The 22,352-nt window shown below is 33.2% G+C and overlaps 7 protein-coding genes across 9 annotated transcripts; 3 read left to right on the top strand and 4 right to left on the bottom strand.

Moving 5' to 3' along the window:
• Positions 1–83: 83 nt before the first annotated feature.
• E(r) (enhancer of rudimentary) lies at positions 84–1,091 on the bottom strand. The gene is made up of 3 exons (XM_078186727.1): positions 950–1,091; positions 557–644; positions 84–408 (listed from the first exon to the last, which is right to left on the bottom strand). Exons 1-3 carry the CDS (start codon positions 950–952, stop codon positions 188–190), a joined length of 312 nt encoding a protein of 103 aa, XP_078042853.1. The 5' UTR covers positions 953–1,091; the 3' UTR covers positions 84–187.
• On the bottom strand, positions 1,029–3,221 carry LOC144473123 (replication protein A 14 kDa subunit). Its single transcript, XM_078186726.1, has 4 exons — positions 3,004–3,221; positions 2,710–2,896; positions 2,488–2,624; positions 1,029–1,142 (listed from the first exon to the last, which is right to left on the bottom strand). The coding sequence occupies exons 1-3, from the start codon at positions 3,079–3,081 to the stop codon at positions 2,518–2,520; spliced, it is 372 nt and encodes a 123-aa protein (XP_078042852.1). The 5' UTR covers positions 3,082–3,221; the 3' UTR covers positions 1,029–1,142; positions 2,488–2,517.
• Positions 3,222–3,674: 453 nt separating this feature from the next.
• LOC144473237 (uncharacterized) lies at positions 3,675–5,745 on the top strand. Its single transcript, XM_078186933.1, has 5 exons — positions 3,675–4,000; positions 4,070–4,164; positions 4,248–4,444; positions 4,737–5,208; positions 5,287–5,745. The coding sequence occupies exons 1-5, from the start codon at positions 3,988–3,990 to the stop codon at positions 5,458–5,460; spliced, it is 951 nt and encodes a 316-aa protein (XP_078043059.1). The 5' UTR covers positions 3,675–3,987; the 3' UTR covers positions 5,461–5,745.
• A 762-nt stretch (positions 5,746–6,507) lies between these two features.
• Mrpl15 (mitochondrial ribosomal protein L15) lies at positions 6,508–7,982 on the top strand. The gene is made up of 5 exons (XM_078185271.1): positions 6,508–6,749; positions 6,819–6,973; positions 7,062–7,227; positions 7,318–7,477; positions 7,559–7,982. Exons 1-5 carry the CDS (start codon positions 6,648–6,650, stop codon positions 7,858–7,860), a joined length of 885 nt encoding a protein of 294 aa, XP_078041397.1. The 5' UTR covers positions 6,508–6,647; the 3' UTR covers positions 7,861–7,982.
• A 783-nt stretch (positions 7,983–8,765) lies between these two features.
• On the top strand, positions 8,766–10,677 carry Rack1 (Receptor of activated protein kinase C 1). The gene is made up of 5 exons (XM_078188136.1): positions 8,766–8,990; positions 9,207–9,415; positions 9,710–9,916; positions 10,106–10,216; positions 10,307–10,677. The coding sequence occupies exons 1-5, from the start codon at positions 8,882–8,884 to the stop codon at positions 10,622–10,624; spliced, it is 954 nt and encodes a 317-aa protein (XP_078044262.1). The 5' UTR covers positions 8,766–8,881; the 3' UTR covers positions 10,625–10,677.
• LOC144473846 (NFU1 iron-sulfur cluster scaffold homolog, mitochondrial) lies at positions 10,649–12,228 on the bottom strand. Its single transcript, XM_078188137.1, has 4 exons — positions 11,721–12,228; positions 11,216–11,643; positions 11,039–11,142; positions 10,649–10,967 (listed from the first exon to the last, which is right to left on the bottom strand). The coding sequence occupies exons 1-4, from the start codon at positions 11,798–11,800 to the stop codon at positions 10,743–10,745; spliced, it is 837 nt and encodes a 278-aa protein (XP_078044263.1). The 5' UTR covers positions 11,801–12,228; the 3' UTR covers positions 10,649–10,742.
• An 816-nt stretch (positions 12,229–13,044) lies between these two features.
• Positions 13,045–22,236, bottom strand: LOC144473843 (thioester-containing protein 1 allele R1). Of its 3 annotated transcripts, none has more exons than XM_078188133.1 (28): positions 22,058–22,236; positions 21,232–21,307; positions 20,763–20,955; positions 20,464–20,688; positions 20,130–20,380; positions 19,792–19,950; positions 19,542–19,713; positions 19,278–19,469; positions 19,092–19,193; positions 18,885–19,018; positions 18,688–18,808; positions 18,466–18,609; positions 18,271–18,390; positions 18,141–18,195; positions 17,072–17,294; positions 16,560–16,677; positions 16,287–16,473; positions 16,034–16,194; positions 15,774–15,912; positions 15,555–15,673; positions 15,323–15,462; positions 15,028–15,247; positions 14,576–14,953; positions 14,329–14,481; positions 14,088–14,263; positions 13,847–14,018; positions 13,670–13,772; positions 13,045–13,583 (listed from the first exon to the last, which is right to left on the bottom strand). In XM_078188133.1, exons 1-28 carry the CDS (start codon positions 22,098–22,100, stop codon positions 13,381–13,383), a joined length of 4,479 nt encoding a protein of 1,492 aa, XP_078044259.1. In that variant the 5' UTR covers positions 22,101–22,236; the 3' UTR covers positions 13,045–13,380. The 3 variants fall into 3 exon arrangements, with proteins under 3 accessions (XP_078044259.1, XP_078044261.1, XP_078044260.1); XM_078188135.1 differs by lacking the exon at positions 17,072–17,294 and adding an exon at positions 17,733–17,886 and having other exon boundaries at positions 22,058–22,235; XM_078188134.1 differs by lacking the exon at positions 22,058–22,236 and adding an exon at positions 21,370–21,527.
• Between the last annotated feature and the right edge of the window lie 116 nt (positions 22,237–22,352).

Genomic DNA, 22,352 nt, shown 5'->3' with positions numbered 1-22,352 from the left:
AGAACATTTATGACAGTGACACACAGTTAATTAAAAATATTATTAGGAAACAGTTTGATCGAAATGAAAACGAAGCATTACAGTATGCCTTTCGATTATATATTTATTATTACAAATGGCAATATAGACCTTTACTTAAAGTTAATTTGTCTTATACACATAACATATGTCTATCTTTGTCTGTTAGTTACTCGCTATGTCCTGCAGCTCTGCGTAGTAAAACATATATCTTTTCTTTAATCCAATCTTTGTTGTACGGAGAATATGTATTTGTCGATTTTTTATAGACGAGACATGACAGATCTGTCAGTTCGTCAATAAAATCAAATAATTGACTGATGTCGTACGTGATAGTTGGAGTATTTGGGTTCCGCTTCTTTAAATGCTCCTCATAAATCTTGCACACCCCTATATTAAAATAACAAATGAATATAACTATTTAGCTATAATAAAAATGATAATATATAATTAATTCGTTAGAAAACCAAAAATCTTGTCCTGGACAGATCAAATTGTTAAAAAAAAAGATAACAAATGATAAAATATTATATATTACCTTCCATGCATTCATTAACACTTTCATAATCAGAATATGTCCGTGTTTCAGGTCTATTGCCTGGTTGAACAAGCAATATTGTATGAGACTGAAACCAAAAAAAAAATATATAGTACGTTATTTTCTACTATATTCTTTAAAAAAATTACAAAAACTGATTCGTTTTACATATTATTTTCTTTCCTAATAGAGAAAAATAATTAAATATTATTCTATTTATCAAAGAATATTTATAAAAATACTCATGTCGACTAATGTGTATTGCAGCTTCTGTTACAACATTAATATAACGTACAAATTCGCAGTGATAAAATTCGGTAAAAAGAATTGTAAATAAATAATATGTAAACATTTCGCACGTACTAAAAATAATCAAAACAAATGTATGGTTACCATCGCTGTGTTTAGCCGGTGACTATACTACGAGAAATACTCCGTATTTATTTAACTTCGCTGGTTAAACGAAAATGACGTAGCCAACGTTTACATGTGTTCGATGAGATTCACGTGCTGTGGGCATCGATATTTAAAATAAGCTAAATCCGTATCTTCCCCAGTAAACATCAACAAATGACCATTCTTGCACCTGATACAAGACAAAATTTAGTATAGATTCTGTAGGTTAAGTGTTTTGTTTCTATTTAGAAATCGAGATAACTTAGCGGTAATTAAAAGTTGCAAAAGAACATAAAAACTGGATTCTTTAAACGAGAAGCGTGAAAATTCAAAGTATTATAAAAACAAAACGTATTACACGATATCGTCCAATATATATACTGTAAATACACTCCGTAGATCATGAATCATAGCGAACAAACATTCTACACAGTGATACGGTCTTGTAAAATTTCAAGGTTTTCTATCTCAGCGCTGCGGACGGCGGAGCGATGAACTCTTAGGTAATTTGGCGTGAATTCGTGATGGTTTTAAACCTACTTCTATCGAGCGACTAATTTTCCATAGAAAATATTCTTGTATAAATATATAATTCAACGAAATATCTTTTATATTTTGAACGAGCATTTTACATGTATGTAAAATATAGAAGCGAATTATTTTCTTGCAATCGACGCGTATAGAAATTACCGAAAAAGCAAACACGTGTCTCGAGCGTGCAAATAAATGTTTTTATAAATTTTTGTAATAATTATAATTTTTCAGCGGTTTCCATTATAATAATCGAAATAATCGAAACTGCTACAATAATATACAAACGTTATGTGACAAACAGAAATATTTCCAGGCCCCGGCTTGATCCGTTACCGAAGTTCGATTTAGAAATTTTCTTTCCACCAATGATCCACTACGTATCGGAAGCGTAGTAATTACCCTATAAACATACAAAACGCCTGTAATCTAAATCTAAACGATTCTCTTGCGATCTGCAGTCCAAGGCGTCTCGTTCCGCTATCTTTTTGTCGGCAGTCGTGTCTTCTGCATTTATCGCGTCGCTACGAAGTCTACCCTCTTAAGCTGAACATTTATCGCCAAAATATGAAATAAAATGATCATAATTTGAAGGTAAATTGACGTCGGTACTGTAGAAATATCGTCGCAGGTGAAATTGAAATCTAAAAGCTGTCTTTTATGACGTTCTCGTCCCAAACAAAGTCTTTTCTAGTAGCTATGAATATTTTTTTGGAAATTTTTGAAATGAAAATTCAAAACAATTAGCACACATTCAAAATGCCCCGCAACATCCTGTACTTGTGGATGCTTCTCCTTGGATGAATCATCAAGGTTGGAGTATGTATCGTACGAAGATTCCAAGAACAATAAATGATAATAATAGTTTTATTTTAGTTTCGAAAGGTTTTGATAGATTTAACTTACAACGAGAAAGAAACAACAACTGAACAGTGTCTATATAATATGGTTATTTAATTTTATTATTAAATAAAACTGATTAACGATAATGTGAAACAATTTACCGTATTTTTATAAAAACTTCATATTTGTCTTTATATGTTTGTGCTCTCTGTGTCCTCTAGGTCCTGTTCCACCACCCACCAGTCGTTTTGTCCCAACACGTTTAACATAGTCAGAAGTTCGTTGTATTGATTGGTATCTATAATTGTAACGGTTCACGCTACAGTCACGTTTAAACAAAGCAGATAGATAAAATAAAAGTGAAAATTCATGTACGGTCTTACCAAATTTATCTGTTACACCAGGTGGTACTAATATATAACTTTTACATTCCATTGTAGATTTCGAATGTAATATACCATGTACTTCTATATATCCTTCTGCATTCTCATCGACAGGTTTTGACAATGTTACATTAACTTGTACACCATCGGTCGTCCTTATTTCTATATTTGTACCGTTCGAGGATTTCTGTAAACAATTGTAAAAAAAGAAAAAAAATAAGCGACCGGCTACATAAAATTACTATATTGGAATAACAATTATTCGTATGAAATAACATATTATATAAATCCTACTTTTTCTACAGTTCCCATCAATATTACTTCCTCTCCAACAAATTGAGATAAATGCCGACCGTCAACGCGTTTCAACATCTTTCAGGTTATTTATCCACGTACAGCAACGTACAACATCGCACGAACGAACTCTTCGCTTTATAAACAGCGCAGAAGCGCGCGGCCTTTGTTTCCGAGATATGTATAGAGTAGGAATTGTCACCCACTTCGGAATAGTGGACCCTAGACCTATCCTAACAGTTGACCTAACCCAGACGCTAAGTGTAGCAAACTACAGGGACCTGCATTATCTCTATTTAATATAGTGTTATTTCTTCAAATTGGCGTTAAGTAGAAAGGAAATATGTCTTAGCATTGAATCGTTGATCAATGAAAACAAAACAATTTCTAACCCTATTTTTGCCAACGGAACACGCTACGATCAGTAACAAGTCCTACTTTTGCACACCTCCAGGTCGCAGTACGATCCGTTAGCGAATACCAACGTAGAAATTTTCATTGTTCTCATTGGCCGATGATTCGCTGTTGCGACAGGATTCGCTGCCAATTGGATGCGCGGTAAAATAGTGGGGGACGTGGGCGCCAGCTTAGGGAGTAAGAAAATCCGTGGAAGAGCAGGTCCACGTACATAAACACTGTATCGTAATTTTTGCCGGTCGGAGAAATGAGCTCTTTGGAAGGGGCACAACCCGGTGCGGTAGATGCGATGCGTGAGAAATTTCTGTTACGCGTTGTCGCCCGTAGTCTCTCTCCTAGCCGTCAATGATTTTCAGTTCATATTTCGTTTCATTATAGTTCACGCTATATAAAAAATCTGCGTGTGCGGGGCGCTGTAGGAGTTACAGTGTTCGAAGCACAATTGAATTATATTCCCAGCGTATTTTCAACGATTTTCTCGTTGGATTGTAGGATTAAAATTTTCTACGCAGTTTTTACTCAGGTGTATCGAACTTTAACAGTCTTCGATCGTTTTAGCCAACGATAATGGCACACAATGGTACAGTGATTGCTCGCTGCAAGAATCGGCGAAAACAATAAGGTTGTTGTGAAAGTATTTTTGTTTTAGAAAATAATAAGAATGAGGAATCGGTCGAGATTATAAAGGGAAATGACGGAAACGAAGATTCGGAGAAGATCCTTATCATAGATCCAGATAGTGCTGTTTGTTGTCATTGCAAATCTTTTTATATTTATTTTCGTTATCTGTTATATTCTATCGATAATTACTTTTATTTATATTTCAGGAATTAGATTTTAATCATTCGAGATTAACGAAATTAGAGAATTTGGAGCCATTATCGAAAATACGTAAACTGTGTTTTACATGGAATTTAATTAAAAAGATCGAAAATCTGGATACTCTTACAACATTGGTTGAACTAGAATTGAGAGATAATCAGATTGTTGTCATAGAGAACCTGAGTGCCCTGGTTAATCTAGAGTATGTAGTTTGTACAATATAATATATTGCTCGAAAAAATTATGGAATATTATATAAAAGTTATGGTAATCAGATATAAATGTAACATTCTGTATATATGTACACTGACAGATTGTTAATAGAAGGAATTGCTTATAAATTAAAATATTAATATATTAATAATATTGAAATATTATTGATAAATATATCAGTGGGAGGAAGATATCCTTTAACTGTTTTGAGCAATCATAACTTTATCTTATCGAAAATGAAGTAATAAGATAATAGTTAACCAACATGTTGATGTTTTCAGGCTTCTAGATCTATCTTTTAATCGTATTAAAAAAATTGAAGGATTGGATAATTTGTTGAACTTACAAAAATTGTACTTGTCGTCGAATAAAATTCAGTGTATAGAAAATTTGTCGCATCTAAAGAAATTGGGAACTCTGGAGCTGGGCGACAACAAAATACGAGAAATCAGCAATTTAGATGGTCTCGAAAATTTATTAAGCTTATTCCTTGGTAAAAATAAAATAACAAAGATCGAGAACCTAGATCGTTTAGTGAATCTTCATTTATTAAGTTTGCAAAGTAATCGCATCGTAAAAATCGAGAACTTGGAAGAACTGAGAAAGCTAGATCAATTATATATATCCGAAAATGGTATAACTACCATAGAAGGACTGGAAAATTGTCAAAAACTGACTACTTTAGACTTAGCAAATAATAAAATAACAAAGATTCAAAATATCGAACATTTAGTGGACTTGGAGGAGTTTTGGGTAAAAAAAACAGAATTATTTTTTCCACAGATTACTATGCTTTCAACTTTACCGTATTTACGTGACTTTACCTTACAGATAAATAACAATGAAATCGATGATTGGGCAACCATAAAAAATTTAACAGCCAATAAAAGCTTGCAGACCGTTTATTTGGAACATAACCCTATCGCTGCGGATCTAAATTACAGAACGAAAATAAAATTATTGCTGCCGTGGCTCGTCCAACTAGATGCAACGCTTTGCAGATAAACACTGAAATATTCTTCTGTAGATCATTATGTAACGATTATGTATGTTTACGAATATTGTTATTTATTTCTATCATTTCGTACTATTTTCAAAGAATTTTTATAGCAGATGGGCGAACATTGGCAAACATATTGTCAACGTTATTAATTGGCGATGTAATATATTTCATGTTTCTTTTTTTCATTCAGGAACATATTTCTCTATTTTACATATAATATTGTCCTAAATAGAATTGTTGAAATGATTTAATAATAAAGATTAATCGTATAATTTTTTAGCAGCCGAGATATGCAGACTATATTAATGAATTTACATCCATCTTTAAGATACGCTTTACTTATTTAAAATACTCAATGTGATTGTTCCGAATTTTAGTGCCACACTAATTTTTGGTTACTATATACTATATGAATGTATCAGTTACTATGTAATATGTTATTAAAAATGTCTTTATATAGTACAACATGCAGTTTTATTAAATAATATAAAACTAGTAATGTTATTTTTTGTTTATCGTTATCCTATAAACAAATTACAGCTATTCATAACGAATATGATACTACATTTATTGTCAAAGGTATAATATTCAATTATTCTTGTCCGGGCTATATTTTTAAAAAGTTGAGACAATAAGTTGAATCGAATACTGAGAACGTTCGAATTATGAAATTTTTGAGAATTCGGCTCTCTTTTTCCTTTGTTTTTCAGAGAAATGTGTTGAACATCGCAGAGTCAATAAATATAGATTTATTAAAATCTCCATAGACGAGTTTATTTACGCAAAAGGCCAGAATTTCAGAAAATGGCATTTATGCTTTAGAAGCTCATTATCACACTAAAGTAACATTTCAATAAAATAAACATTTTTTAAGAAAAAAGTTTATAGTTTTTCCTATTCATTTTTAACATTCATTTATTTTCTCGTATCAACATTTCTGAGCTGCTATAGTTTCGTTCTGTTCCTTTTTATCATCCCTTGTGTTCTCTTTCTAGAGAAATTGCGCGACGCTGGATGCGCAGTAGAGTGGTGGGGGATAGAAAAATTCATCTAGAGGACGTTGAAAGCGGTTCTAAGAACGCATTGTATATGTATGCTAAAACTTGATACGTTTTGATAAATAAGGAACACGTTGTTTTGTAAAGAAGGATATGAAGTTTTAGAGACGAAATTGATTATTTCGGAAATAATGACTGGGAAACATGGAAATGATCTGGCATTATCGTTAATGCGAACATTGCCAAGACTTTTCCTGGGTAATATTCGATTCAATCCCGGCTCAAAGAAACAAGTATGATTTATTTTAACAATAGTATGCATTGATATCGTGTATACACTACTATAAAGAATTATTTAATAGTCGAAGCGTGGTCGAGGGCAACACGGAGGTGATAAACATGGAGCAGGTAACAAAGGTTCTGGTCAGCGACAAAATTACATGCGTCTTGGATACGAGACTGGAAATACCCCATTTTATCTCAGATTTGGTTATGAACCTTACTATAAAGGACATCAGTAAGTTGATTTTAATTGAACTGTTTACGTTAAATTGCAATCCATTGCACCTGCTTAGAAATTTAATATTAAAATAATCTAATTGCAGTTTAAGGAGAGAGTATCCACCTTTGTCTTTAAAGGCTCTGCAGTTATTTATTGATCTAAATAGAATAGATACGTCTAAACCTGTAGATTTAGTATCTTTGATTAACACAGGAGTTTATAACATCAAAATGGAGCATAAACACGCGGGCGTTCACCTTACAGATGAGGTATTTAATTTTTTGATTATTTTATTATAGAAGTATATTTAGATTTTCGTATGAAAATATTGTATTGGTTTGTCTAAAATTGTTTCTCAGGGAGCCGATGATTTCAAAGCTAAAATAAATATTGAAGTTCAATGGGCCAGCGAACCTGTAATTGCTGCTGTCGAAAGAAACGGTGGTACCATAACTACAGCATATTACGACAACCATTCTTTATTCGCTTTGTGTAATCCGGAACAATTTTTTAAGAAAGGTAAATCCATTGTTTTGTTTCTAAATAAATATTACATAATATTTTATACCCCTATGTGTAAAATATGATTCATTAATTTAGGTGAACCAATACCACGGAGATTTTTGCCACCGACAGACTGTTTGGAATACTATTCGAGCGCTGTTACAAGAGGATATTTGGCAAATCCTGAAGAGATTTCCAAAGAACGGTTAATTTTATCGCAAAAATATGGTTACGCCCTTCCAAAAATTGAGAACGATCCACAATACGAGATGCTCGTACAGCGCAAAGACCCGAGGCAGTTGTTCTATGGTCTTGCACCCGGTTGGGTTATCAGTCTTAAGGATAAAGCAATTCTTAAACCCACGGCTGAATATCTTAAAGAGTACTATTTAAGTTGAACTGTTTCATTTGACGGCATTTCATTAAAATATAAAAAGATAACTTGTTAAATAAAAGTAATATATTTGTGTAGTATTTGTTAACGTAACAAGTAATGTTGAGAATAGATGACAAATCACAACTTGACTCTCAGAAGGGTTTTTAAATTTCATAATCTTGTGATCTCGTGGACGAACTAGAAAAATGTTTTTCCACGTGAAATTTTACAACCTGTTTACTTTTTTTATTATACAAATTGTTGCAATATCAAATTAGTTTCAAAAGTCGGTAAAAGCTAGCTTTATTACATAAGTATAATTAGAATACGAAAAATAAAATAAAAAAGATAAATTTGATAGCACGATACCATCATATGGTAATGTATCTTACACCCTAAGGTGGCGAACATATTTCCACTATTTTATTGCTCGTGCCATCCACAGTGGGTCCTGTGACGGCAGTAAATCGTCAACCAATCAGAGTAAAGAAAATTTCTATATAGATCCTCGCAGGGCTCGGAATTAACTGTACATAACCGGGACAGAGCATCGTAATTAAAAGTCACCAGCCTCTCGCACAAGTCCCTAGGCTTCTCAGAAAAGATTTTTGAACACTTCTGAAAAAAGGAAAAACAAGCTACCAAAAGTTAATTGGTGAAAAACTATGTGCATTTAAAGAGTAATCTTTTGAGTTTCGTTAATGTTGGTTACTATCAACCAATAGGGAGAGTAGAACATGGTCGCGACACTGTTATTGGAAATTGTCATTTGAGTCCATTGACATCCTCCAATCCCATTTGCGAGGTCTCCCCTCCACTATTTTATAGGCCATTCGACCACCACAGGTGAGAACCGAGAGCTCTCTATGATCGTACAACTCCACATGCGCGTCTAGAAGTACATGATCGATGACCGCGGTACACGTTTACCGAAAAGCATAGCGGATAGAGCGGTCCTTTTCGTGTAACGCGTTGTTGAGTGTAGGTCGGTTGTTGGAATCCGTTGTAATCCACAACGTAAAATATCTTAAAACGTTTTTAAGATGACTGAAACTCTTCAATTGAGGGGTACGCTCCGAGGACACAATGGTTGGGTCACCCAAATCGCAACAAATCCGAAATATCCGGATATGATATTGTCTTCTTCACGTGGTAAGTTCGCTAACATATATTCTTGTTTTACAGTATTTAATTTACCGAATACATTTGTATTTTCCATATAGCCGATATCGTTTGTACAGAAGTTACAAGTAATATTCGATCCGCGTGCACAATTTCTAACAAAAATAATGACACGCGTAAATTACCGCCATTATTGGTATACGCGAGGATGTACTAATTCAATTATTCTTCCATTGTTGTTCATAGATAAAACTTTGATCGTATGGAAGTTGACACGTGACGAGGCCAATTACGGTATACCACAGAAACGTTTGTATGGTCACTCTCATTTCATTAGCGATGTAGTACTGTCATCAGATGGTAATTATGCTCTGTCCGGTTCGTGGGACAAAACTCTACGCCTTTGGGATTTGGCCGCAGGCCGTACTACACGAAGGTTCGAAGACCATACCAAGGTGTGACAATTTTCCAGTCTACAAGCTCGTCCATTCGTCGTGATATGAACGGAAGCTTTTTTTTTTATTATTTTTTTTTTCTAATGCCACTGGCAGAAGACAATACTACGTGAGTGATGAGAAAAAACTATACTGAAGCTTTTTTTTATATATTTTTTTTTATATTTAAAAGTAGAAGAGGTGGGTGATTATGTCTCCGTGGTATTGTAAGTATCGATCATATCCGATATGTTCACAGGTACAATAATTTCGAGTGACTTAACGGAATCGAGTAATTAAATATTGTGTTAACAGGACGTTTTAAGTGTTGCCTTCTCTGTGGACAATCGTCAAATTGTTTCTGGCTCGCGCGACAAGACTATTAAATTATGGAACACGTTGGCGGAGTGTAAATACACTATCCAAGACGACGGGCACACAGATTGGGTCAGTTGTGTGCGGTTTTCACCGAATCATTCGAATCCCATTATCGTTTCGGCCGGTTGGGATAAACTAGTTAAGGTATGTTATTTGTTCCTTTTTAATAAAATGACAAATATTTAATAATTGTATAATATGATGCATACTTTTATTTAACATGATATCCATGAGTGTATTAGCGGATATGGGACTGATTTAAAATTAGATTTGAATAATTTTCTAGCACTAATAAGTATTTATAGTTGTTAAAAGTATTAAAATGTTTTCTAGGTTTGGAACTTGACGAATTGTAAATTGAAGATTAATCACAGTGGACATACTGGATACCTTAATACAGTTACCGTTTCCCCTGATGGCTCGCTTTGTGCTTCTGGAGGAAAGGTATATATTTGAAAAAGAAATATTGTATTATTCAGTACAATGAAATATCACGGATATCTATTAATATAAATATTTCATTTATAATTACAGGATTGCAAAGCTATGTTATGGGACTTGAATGATGGAAAACATTTGCACACCTTAGATCATAATGACATCATAACAGCTCTGTGCTTTAGTCCTAATCGTTATTGGCTTTGCGCCGCGTTTGGACCGTGGATCAAGATATGGGATTTAGAAACCAAAGAAATGGTTGAAGAATTGAAGCCGGAAGTTGTATCCACTACAACGAAAGCAGAACCACCCCATTGTCTGTCTTTAGCATGGTCTACCGACGGACAAACATTATTCGCTGGATACTCTGACAATACTATACGCGTATGGCAAGTGTCTGTATCTAGCCGTTAAGGAGTTTATACAAAAACAAAACAATAAAAAAGGGAAAAATATAATTAAACGTACACATTTCATATTTTATTTACATCAGAATTTGTTATATAATATAGTGAACTACAGATCTTGTTTTCTACTTTTCTTTACTCTGTTCAGGCGTTTTAATTTTTTCCTCCAACTTTTCAAACTCTTTTTTCGCAATTTTATCGGTCTCGTCATCTACCTGTATCACTCCAAGGACTTCTGGAATGTAGAATTGCATCATGTTCTGTACTCCGTTTCTTAGAGTGACTACGGAACTTGGACAGCTCGTACAAGATCCTTGCATTTTTAATTTTACTATTCCTTCTTCGAATCCCTATTATTAAAAGCATTAATGGTATTACAGAATAGAAATATTACGAACAAATTTTGTATACAAATACAGACCATGAATACAATATCACCGCCATCCTCTTGGACTGTTGGTCGTATACGAGTATCTAACAGCTCTTTTATCATCTGTACAATCTCATCGTCGTCTTCGCTAATTTCTTCAAAATGAAAACTTTCTTTTAATATATATAATCAATCGAATAAACTGCAAAAAATCGTAAGAGAAATTACGAGTATCTGCTGCAGGTTGATCTTCGTTTAATATGGGCAAACCAGACGCAAAGAAATCCATGATAACAGCGAATACTTCTGGTTTCAATAACTTCCATTCTACGTCTTCATCTATTTTTGTGATCGTGATAAAGTCGGGTCCGAAGAAGACCGACTTTACACCTTCTACGCGAAATAACATTTTCGCCAACGGTGAACAATACGCGTCGGTAGCATTGGGAAAATCTTTGGTTTGAGCCGGTTCGAGCACTTTAACCCCAGGCAAAAACTTTAAACTATTGGGATTTGGAGTATCTTGTGTTTGGATAAACATATCACGTTTCTGAATGCTGTTAACATCAAATTGTTTTGCGACAGACAATAAGTACGGTTGTAAAATGCGAGCATTGCCGCAAGTGTGCATGCACAGTCCATAATTTCTTAAAAATCTGCAATATGAAAATGTTATTATGAAATGACGTATCCGCTTGTATTATAAATGTTTAAAATTTTATTATGAACTTACTTTTGAGACTGATATACTACGAAAAATTTGCGGGTTAAACGCCGACTTATTTGTAAAGTATTCGATAATACTTTATCCATTGTTTCTCATCAAAACACGTTGCAATGAACAAAAATCATAACTCGGAGTTTCAGGTTATATTGTGTTTTATATCATATCTAATATCCCATTCACCGTTTGACCTTATTTTATAACACTTAATTATGTTTTTATTAATTTGCGCAGTTCGATGTTATGTATTCGCTCGATAGTTACCAATGGAAGTGACGTTAATAAGTATATGTAGATATTCGAATACCCGACTCTTGAATCTCAAGTGACAATTTGACTAGTAAACTTTGTAAGGTTATGTACAATCTACAATTAAACTTTATTACTTTTTTATACAATTCATGAATAGCGATGTATGAAACTAAATTCCATTATTTTAGAGATATTCGTCTTTAACTCAAGGTTTACGGAGATTTCTTATATACCTGTCTCTACGGCACGCGTCGATTTGACGCATGTTCAAAAAAATAAACATTGTTTAGAATAAGTAATTTATTTCTAAAAAAAATATCTATATCAAAATGATACGGTATTTTATTTAAGTCCTTTGGCGAAGAATAAACTATTATCTGTATCATGAAAGATAGTAACAGTTTTGGGATCGGCTGAATTTTATATAATTCTTCGAATCTGGAAGAACATGCACCCCTTTTTCTTTCGAAACCTAAATTCCGGAAATTTTCCTCTTCGCTGTCTGCTGATTTTCAACGTATATTTATTTCGTTTGCTCGTATTCCGTGAAGAAGGGTTATTCGTCGAAGAATGTACAACTTGAATTGTTACTAATGTTTTTGCAGTTACTTATAATAACGTGATATATTTATTTCTTCAATACACAAACTAACAATACTTTCGAAAACTTAAATTTCAAAATATGCTTACGCTATGATTATAGCTAAAATATAGTATCATTGATTTTCTCGATGTTTATCGCTTTTCGGCACGTGATTTTTGTAAATGAAGAACGCAAAAGTGATCTTGTAACAGCCACTGGAGAGTTTAGATAACGGAGTTTGTGTACCGCCTTACCGTTGCGTCGATTTGACGTATTCGTAGAGATAGGTGTACCACATAGCAAAATTTCGAAATTCGAAGGCGTAGAAGAAAATCAATTTTGCAATATATTTCGTCTCGCTAAATGGATAAACAAGTACGCGTAGCAAGAGATAATAAAACTGACCGATTTCTAAATTTTTCTATGTGAAATTGGTAATGCGTCAAATCGACGCGCTTTGTAAACCTAGTGTTAATAAAACCTTGTTTTCCTATAATCTTAATTGTAAGTGAACAAGTAACAATTTATTATCAATAACAAATACAGTGTATTTACTGCAACATAAAGGGTCAGTATGTAACAAAAAATGTATTAATTCGATTTGTTAAGTAAAGTATCTTTCTTCTATGGTAAAATATTATTCATTCTACAATTTCAAAACACTGAATTCGAATCGGTTTCGAATCGGCTCGTACATGATTTTGTTAATGTATTTCGCGCTTAAAGTACATTAACTTTTGCACGTGATGTACTTTGGTTGTATGTTTACTGAAAGCCTTATTTTTTTTTCTTTTGTTTTTAACAAAACTATAGAGTACTTTTGGAAAGTTGTAACTAAAAGTATCCGAAATATTTAACAGAGAAGAATACAAGTAATAATTGTAAGTATGTACAAATAGTTAGATATGAAGCAGCAGATTGAGAGGAATCTTCTTGTTTACCAAGTTGCGATACACACAAATCTTCGCAGTCTTCTTCCTTGCATAAATCGCAAAGCGTCGCTTTCCGTGGCTCGTAAAATACTCTTGCTCTCCTCGCTGAACATAAGAAAAAATGTACGTAAACAACCGAGGTACAATTTTTTCAACTTATTAACACGACCTTGACTTATTAAACAACTTACAGGAATCATAATAATCGTATATAGTAACCGGTACTGGCTTTTGTTTTGCTACTTTGTGCGTTCTGAATGCGGATACTGTTGGACAATATTCGCGTCTGTCCATCTGTAATGTATCGTTTATTATAAATATAGTTTCAAATTCTTTGAAATAACTTAAACAATATACACTTCTCATACCTTATCGAAGTATAGTATTACAACCGTGTCTCCGTCTTTAGTTTCTACTCGTTTTACATTTTGCGAAACTTCGAGGCTAGGTAGCGAATCTCTGTCCGCAGTAAAACCAGACGGTAGACTAACTTCCATCACAACCATGTTACTCTCGTTTGCTTCTTTTGTCGGCACAAAACTGTTTGAACGCGTATTATATTAAGACTATGATTCCAGACAATATGAAATATATTATATTATTACGTACCCGGAGCAAATTGAAAGTTGCAAATGATTTGCATTGGAATTTTTATCGACCTGCGGGTCCAAAGTAAAGAGCGGCCAAGCTCCAGTTACATTTAAATTATACTGAAATGAAATTTGTACCAAGGCGAATCCACTACCAGTGGCTGTTACATTGACCGACCGTGTTTTCCTAGGAAGCTAAAAAAGGGTGTCATATATGTTCGACGTAAATTTCAATTATAACATATGCATTTGAAACTTACCCCATGTTTTTGAAGTATCATAGAATTATCAGAATTGATATTCATTTGACTTTGTCCACCTCCCTCGTACATGAATGTTATCGAAATAGCATTACTCTTAGATGCTAGTTTTTCACCTAGTTTTGCCAGTGCTTGTATTCCGATGACAGTATCCTAAAAAGAGTTGTTTGTAAACATCAAATTTTACATATTGTAGATGCGCCGTGTATGCTATTCGTACAGTGTACGAATGCTTCTAGGCATTTACCTGTGTAGATGCAAAACCACCTTCAGCGTTCCTTTGTTTTACGAGCCATTTCATTAGAGCTATGGAATCAGTGACTAGATTACGTTTGAGATAAGTTAATAAAGCATACGATGTCATTTCTACATCGACAGGTCTTGGTAAAGAATACCATGGATTTTTATCGTCCTTAGGCACAGGTTTACTCCACCATTTAAGGTCCTCTTTTGCCATAGCTTTGGATTCTAATACATTAAATGCAGTATTCTCGTACGGATGCTTTGCCAAATTTAAGGCGTACGTGCAAATACTCAAGGCATAAACATCATCTAGATCGTTCATATTACGGACAATGTAATCGATTCCTTTGTTTATCGTGTTGCGATATTTTCCATTATAATCCTAACATATCGTCAGAATGGCATAAATATTGAATCTATAAGTTTTACAGTCTCAAAGTGAACGAAGAAACTTACGTCGTTTTCGAGAAAAGTTATAAGAGTGTACGCTGTCAATGCAAGACCTTTCGCGGCCCCGCCTTGCATGTCACGATGACTAACTTTTCCTACTTCAGGAAAACTTCCGTTCGGAGCTTGATTGTTCGACAGCCATTGTAGTGCTTCGTCTATTATTCTATCTTCAACTAGAATGTATTCCATTGCCTGTTTGAAAGCCTTTGCTACGAAAGCTGTGAGCCTAAAATATGAATTCACAATTGAGTAACAAATATCACAGCATTTTTAATACATTAATCATTTTTGCTATATATACCATGTACTTCCATTAGCATCAGACTTGCCGAACGCGCTAAACGATCCATCGTCATGTCTGTATGTCAACTCTCTTTGATACCCTATTTCCATATATTTTAAAGCTTTACCTTCCACGGCTTGTGTCAACTGATTTGTATTCTGCAATATTTATATATATATATTTTTTATGGATATAATATCCCATATTTTTTAATACACTGCATTGAAAGAGGCTTACTACATATACTTACATTGAGATAATTTAGTATCATTATATTTGGAACAAAGTTTAACATATTCTGTTCTCCGCAACCGAAAGGCATTTTAATTAGATTTGCTAAATTTAAAATACTGGGGCCCAAAATGTCACCTAATAACACAATTTGTTAATAGTCGAAGAGTCTTCGGTCATGATGAAGAATTATTAATAAGATTAAATTGAATGAAATATACAAAAAAAACGACATTACCTACTGCAGAGATTTCGATGTGTTCAGAACCCTGTACAGCATTTTTGGGTATGTCTATTTTGAAAGATGTTGTTGTACTTGGTGAGTTTTTAAGATCTATGAAAGTAGCTTTATTGAAGAACTGTGTCTCTCCTTCAGCCTGTATATTTAAATAATTGAAAATGTTATGTATATATATATATATAAATAATTAAAAATTTAATCTTACGTCCAATTAATATTATCTTGTAAATAAACTGTGTATATATAAAACACCTTACTTTTACAAGCAGTTTACGTTCAATACCGTCACCAGCTAATACGCTATTCGCAGTTGCTTTAATTGTAATGTATCCTAAATCTCTCGGAATGATCATAAACGATACGCTAGAACCAGAATTAGCCTTTACTTCGACTTTCTTTTTCCGGTATAATTCTAACTCTGAAACATGTAATTAGTATTTATATTGATTCTGTGATACATATCACATGAAATACTGTATAACTTGTAACATATGTTAAATGAAATCTTACTTGGTACATCATGTACATCATTAGATACTTCGGCAAAGTCGAATTGACCTTCGTGCGTTAGTAAAACTTCTGCGTCAACGCTTTTATTCATGTAGTTGAAAACCACAATTTGTACCGCAACAATTTCGCCTCGGATCACGGAATAAGGGAGATCCATAGAAATAAAGAATGGTCTGAAAACTTTCAACTGAAAAAAAGGAATAATTTTTCTTATCATATTTTTACGATACGCAATATTTCGTATCATTTATATTGTCGATGTACGTTTATTACCTTTCGCGGTTCTTCTATAAGACCCAGCCCGTGAACATCGTTCAAAGAGAATGCTGTCAGTACCCACGATGTAATCGAATCGGGCACGTTCCTTTTCAGCTCGTTCTTTCCGTCGTACCTGTTTTCAATTTACACGATTACCCTTTGTTTCGAGAAATTCCTTTTCAATTTAAAAGCATTACAAAATTCGTGGTAAATGTACAATTCGACCGATGTTTCATAATTTCACGAAGATTCAATCACCTTATGAAAAAACTGAGCGATTCACTTCGTAAAATATTATGGAAGAATGAATGATTGAAAGTACAATATTAAACAAGTAAATGTATAGCAGTGATATTTATATATATATGAACACCGAGAACATCCCATAGAATGGTTGATTTACAAAAGAAATGTTCTGTACAAAACAAAGCGACATTACATGAACATTGTTCTGTCTAAGTATATACGTATACAAAGCATGTATATGAAAGCATCATAAAATTTGACAGTATTTATAACATAAATACCCTGAAGAGAAGTTTGTAAAAAGCCAGGTGTTTAAGATGTCATGCATTAGGAATACACGGGGCTTATTCCAGACAGGAGGTGGGATGCGAGAGAAGGCATAAGGACCTGCCAATGGTGGTCTTGTTGCTAGTTTGTGCGTAACAGGCGGACCAATGTCTGGCCGAAGTGTAGATGCACCATGAGGCGAGCCTGTTATTCTACCTTCCAATATTCCCGGTTGTCCTGGAATCCAATTCTCTATATTGTATTATATCAGCTGAACCAAGAGAAGATAAAAGTATAAAATGCTACCATAAAAATAAACGTCTTATTAAATTCTGTTTAGAACATATTTACAAAAGAAATGTGTTTAGTAATTTCTATATATTTTGAAATATAAGAAAATCGAGGTGTTATTAGCAGAATAAATTGCAGAATGAAACAATTGTGTTATAACTAAGCCATCACCTCACAGAGTCAATTACCTGAAATTACTCTGTTAAATACATCTCTCCCTTTTTACATGCATAGTTAGTTGTAGTTAAGTATTAATGAAATATATGAAACATAATTGAGTGATCTCAGTTAGTTAATATGTAATGTTAATGTAACATTTTAATCTATTTAATAAGTTATAAATCGATAAGTATTATCAGCAGGTAATAATTTCAATGGCTTTACCCAATATCAAGCATTTGCCAAAGCCAAGTTTCAGGGAAATTCTTGCGTACTTTCATCTTCTCTGACGATTTGAATGCAATTGAATCCGATTTGAATGCAACTGAACCTTCAAATGCGGCCGGATAGGAGAGCGCTATACCAGACCTGTAGTATACTACACAGACATAAGCCATGTTAAATGATAAATACGTTTTTCTGATTAACTAAATTGTTTTTATTGTAAGTATTATATGGAATGCTGAACTTGAGGATATTACTCTCATGCTACATTACGAAGAAGTAAAACATTTTAACCAATTTGTTACCAAATTAGAAAAATATTCGGGATCACGTATAATAAGGTGGGTAAAGTAAATATTAGTTACCAATTTTATAAAACCGTGTAGAAATTTGCTCAAATTTACTTACGAATCGGAAAATTTTCATGAACATATCCATTTGTCATAATAATAGCACCGCTTTCCTAAATGAAAAGAAATATTTTAATTCATAAGTAGATCTTTATGCAAAATGGTTGTGTAAAATTCGATTTACATACACTAAAAACATCATTTGCTGTGGCTGATCCACGACTCCAAAGATATCGGTCGAAAACCGAATCCTCGTATGGCGAATCTCGTACCATATCGTATGATTTTAGCTCTTTATATACTTGTTCCTGCAAATTCAAATATATTATTACTGAAAATTATAACACATTTTAAATTAAATATACTATTAGAAAATTACATACACGTGAAATGTCATTGCCAGATTTTAATAAAATGGATCTCTGATCCACACCCAATAAACCAACATACGAATTTGGCTTCGATGTAATGACTAAATTAACGTTTTCTCCTGGTGCAACTTCCCCAGGCGCAACATTGATATCGACCTTAAATAAAAAAAAAGGCGACAAATAGTGAAAGTTCCTAATTAAAATTTTCAGAATTCCATTTTAAAATTAACTTACGAAGTTTTGGAGTACTCCTTCCAAGTCTACATCTAAAGCATCTGCAATCACTTCTCCATCATTTCCTACATAATATACAATTACGTGTGCAGTAGGCGCCATAACGTATGTTGCCAAAAATCTGAAGGATATTAATAGTTTATAGATTTCAAATAATTAGTAATTACGCTGAATTCAAAAATTAGTTAAACACTTACTTAAAGGTTGTTGTATATTTATTTTGTACATATATAGAGCCAGCATCCAGTATATCGCCACGTCCAAATATTTCGTAATTAATATACTTTAATGGAATCGTAGAGTTTACTTCAATTTCAATATCATGATTAACCTAAGGTATAAAATATTATAATTAATATGAATCAAACAGTGATATAATTAATATATTGTACAACAATACGGACCATGGGGATTTCAGTTTTCAAAATAGCTTGTAGGTATTCATTGTTTTGAGACATTGCTTGATTTGTCGATGGGAACCACTCGTGTAGATTTAAATATTGCGCCTGTTAAATAAACGTTCGTCTTGGGTGTTTATTAAGTATGAATTAATTATTATTTAATTTCTCATAGACGTTGTAATATCTTACCTCAATATTTAAAGGCACTGAAATGTTATCACTATTTTTTGTTGGGTAAAAGTCCAGTTTTACCATACCATTCTTGTCCAACATTTTATTAATGACGGTATATGCAGATTGATTGTAAGTATATCCGTACATAATTGTGACAGGATTTTTATTATCTTGAACCGGTGCTCCATCGTGATATGTCAATTTGACCTGTAATTGTTGTTCGTTAAAAGATGATTGTAAATACAAAATTGTATAATAATAACAACTTTATATACATACAAATAGTGTATATTTTAAGCCAGGTTTATAATATTCTGATGTTTTTATCAATTCCATTTTGTATTTATGCCTATGCAGTGTTACTTGCATAGAAGTATTTTGTCTTCTACCGGTTAAAGATTCTTCCACTGCGACATCAATCATAACTGGTCTTTCATAGTCATCGGATAATCTGTAAAAAAAACACACACACATTGAATAAGTCAATTTCAGAAAACTATAAAAAAAAAATAATTTCCATTCTAAATACCTAAGTTCAGATTCAATATCAAAATCAACTACTGCCTTTCCATCGATAGGTATCACTTTTCGCACAGGCTGTTGATAAATTGGTTGAATAACACTGGAGAAAATATCAGGATAAACTGTAACTGTTGCTTCACCCTTCACCGGCTTGCCGTAAGTATACCTAAATAATTCACACTTTAAAATGAAGTTTTAAACATTAAATAACATCAAAGTTATTGTTACAATTGTGAATGCAACAAACTTTATAAATAATTTATACTATGTTTTTAATGAAATCTTAAAAATAAAATATAGGGATAAACATGAAATATCGTTTGATACAACATAAAGTTTCCTTACTTTGCATAAACTGTTGCAATAACCTTCGAGTCTTTGAATGTAAAATGTTTGGGAGCAACTATGCTGACTTCAAAATTAGGAAGGATATACTCTGCTACCTCGAACTCTTTCTCAAATATTTGATCACCAATGTTGGCGGTGATTTTCCAAGTGCCCAACACGGGTGACTCGGACAATTCAATTTCACCATTGAATATTCCATGCGTTACAGGTGGACGTTTCCATTGCTTAATTCTATTATTCTTTCCATCCTGTATGCATTTTATATATAACATATAATATAATTTTATGACACATCTAATTTACTACATAATGTTAAACGAAAATTATTTACCGTAATGAAAATATCTATTAATCTAGCTAGAGTCGGTCTAAGCCTTGAATTTAATAGAATACATCTGAACATGACTTTATTTCCTGGTTTGTAAATCGCTCTGTCGGTTTGAATGAAAACTGAATAACTCTTATGAACGTATTCGACAGGCTTCGAATCGGAGAACTCGATTCCGGATAGACCGCGTGCAACGAGTTGATACTTTCCAGGTATAACATCTCCAATCTAAAAAATATTTAAAAAAACGAACTGATTACAATTGCATTGTTACAGCAGAGAAAATAATTAAATAAACATACCTCGAGCCTTAAAATTCTTGTGGAATAGGGCTGCACTTGTGCAACTTGAGATACATTGTATGTTTCTCCATTATCTAGCTGACCATTCAGTTCAACGTATATTGTTGATGTTGTCGAGATACCAATTGTGCTTAACGCTACATGATATTCTGAATCGGGTCGGACCACTTTCGGTGCAACTATACTATAATATCTGTAGAATTGTTAAAATAATATTTTCTCAATAGACTCGAACGTCGCAGTATATTGTTCATAATTATTACACCAAAAACGTAGAACAATCAAAAAGACTAAATTTATAATACAAATAAATATACTGAAAAATTTCCACAAAGGTGCTTCTATATTTTTGAACATTGTAAAAAATATAAAACTGTAGTCAAACATTTCAAACTTTCTGATTGTTCCTGGTATGAAACAGTGATTTATTAATACGAAATTTGTAATAAATCCATATACGTATACATACGATTCTGCTTGTGTTTTTGCGGACATGCAGGCCACGAAAAGTATGTAAAGCCATTGCAAATGCATTTTCGTATAGTCTGTAAAATTACATTCATTTAATTGACTTGGATGAAAAACATGCACCAACGTATATACGTACACATAAATTGTCTAATTGCGCTAAAACAATAGAATATCTATGATGTAAGACAGTATAGCGCGTAATCATTTCCTCGAACGAAATTATCTTCATAATCTTAAAATTATCAAACGGGTTTTGCTATAGACGCACATGAGTATCCAAGGAAAAACATTATTTGTCATTGCGATGTCACAAATGGAAAAGTGGGAAGCCCCAAACCTACACCAATGACGTAATCGGCAATTGTCATATGCACTTTAAACTTGGGGTTTTACCGTGCATTGTAAAAAACACAATAATACAAAAGAAAATTATAATTTTTTTAATAAAAGAAATATTTTCTTTGATGAAACTTGAATCCAAATGACCGTAACAAATCGAAAGGATAAAAACAATGTTATTAAATTCTACAATCAACGATATTTCTTGTTAATTAGAAAGTAGTACAACAGAATCTTACATCCTGCAAGTCCTCGAAACCCGATTTACTATTTATCAATCGTACCGAATCTCTTATTTAAAAACTTACAGGTATAGGTACCGAACCATAATAAATGACGAATAATAGATCTTTTTAATACGTTACGTTTTCTCATCGTAACAATTTTTCTTAAATAAATAATAAATTGATGAATTTTCAATTTAGATTTTATTCACCGTGTAAAATCGCATCGCTTTAAAAAATGATGACGAAAGGGTGACTTACCTAATTGTATCTGTTTAGAGTTTCTTAACTTCGCAGGTTGCATGCAACCGCAAGTTTTGTTTTTCTCGAGCGAAATCTCGAAACAGCACTGCAGCAAACGATATTGCAACGTTTCTAAACTAACAATCGAGCGAGCACTAACAGCCACTACCGATCATGGCTTCAAGAAATTGAATAGTAGGTTTCCCTTCCTCCAGACCGTTTTGCTTCCACTACATCTGTCACGCTTTTACCGTTATAGAAGTAACAAGCTAGTGGGGTACCATAAACATATTCTACGGTTTGTCTGCACGAA

This window comes from Augochlora pura, chromosome 7, assembly GCF_028453695.1.
Source record: "Augochlora pura isolate Apur16 chromosome 7, APUR_v2.2.1, whole genome shotgun sequence".
Classification (NCBI taxonomy): Eukaryota; Metazoa; Arthropoda; class Insecta; order Hymenoptera; family Halictidae; genus Augochlora; species Augochlora pura.
Note: the sequence above shows the minus strand (reverse complement) of the source record. Positions and strands in the feature narration are given on the sequence as shown.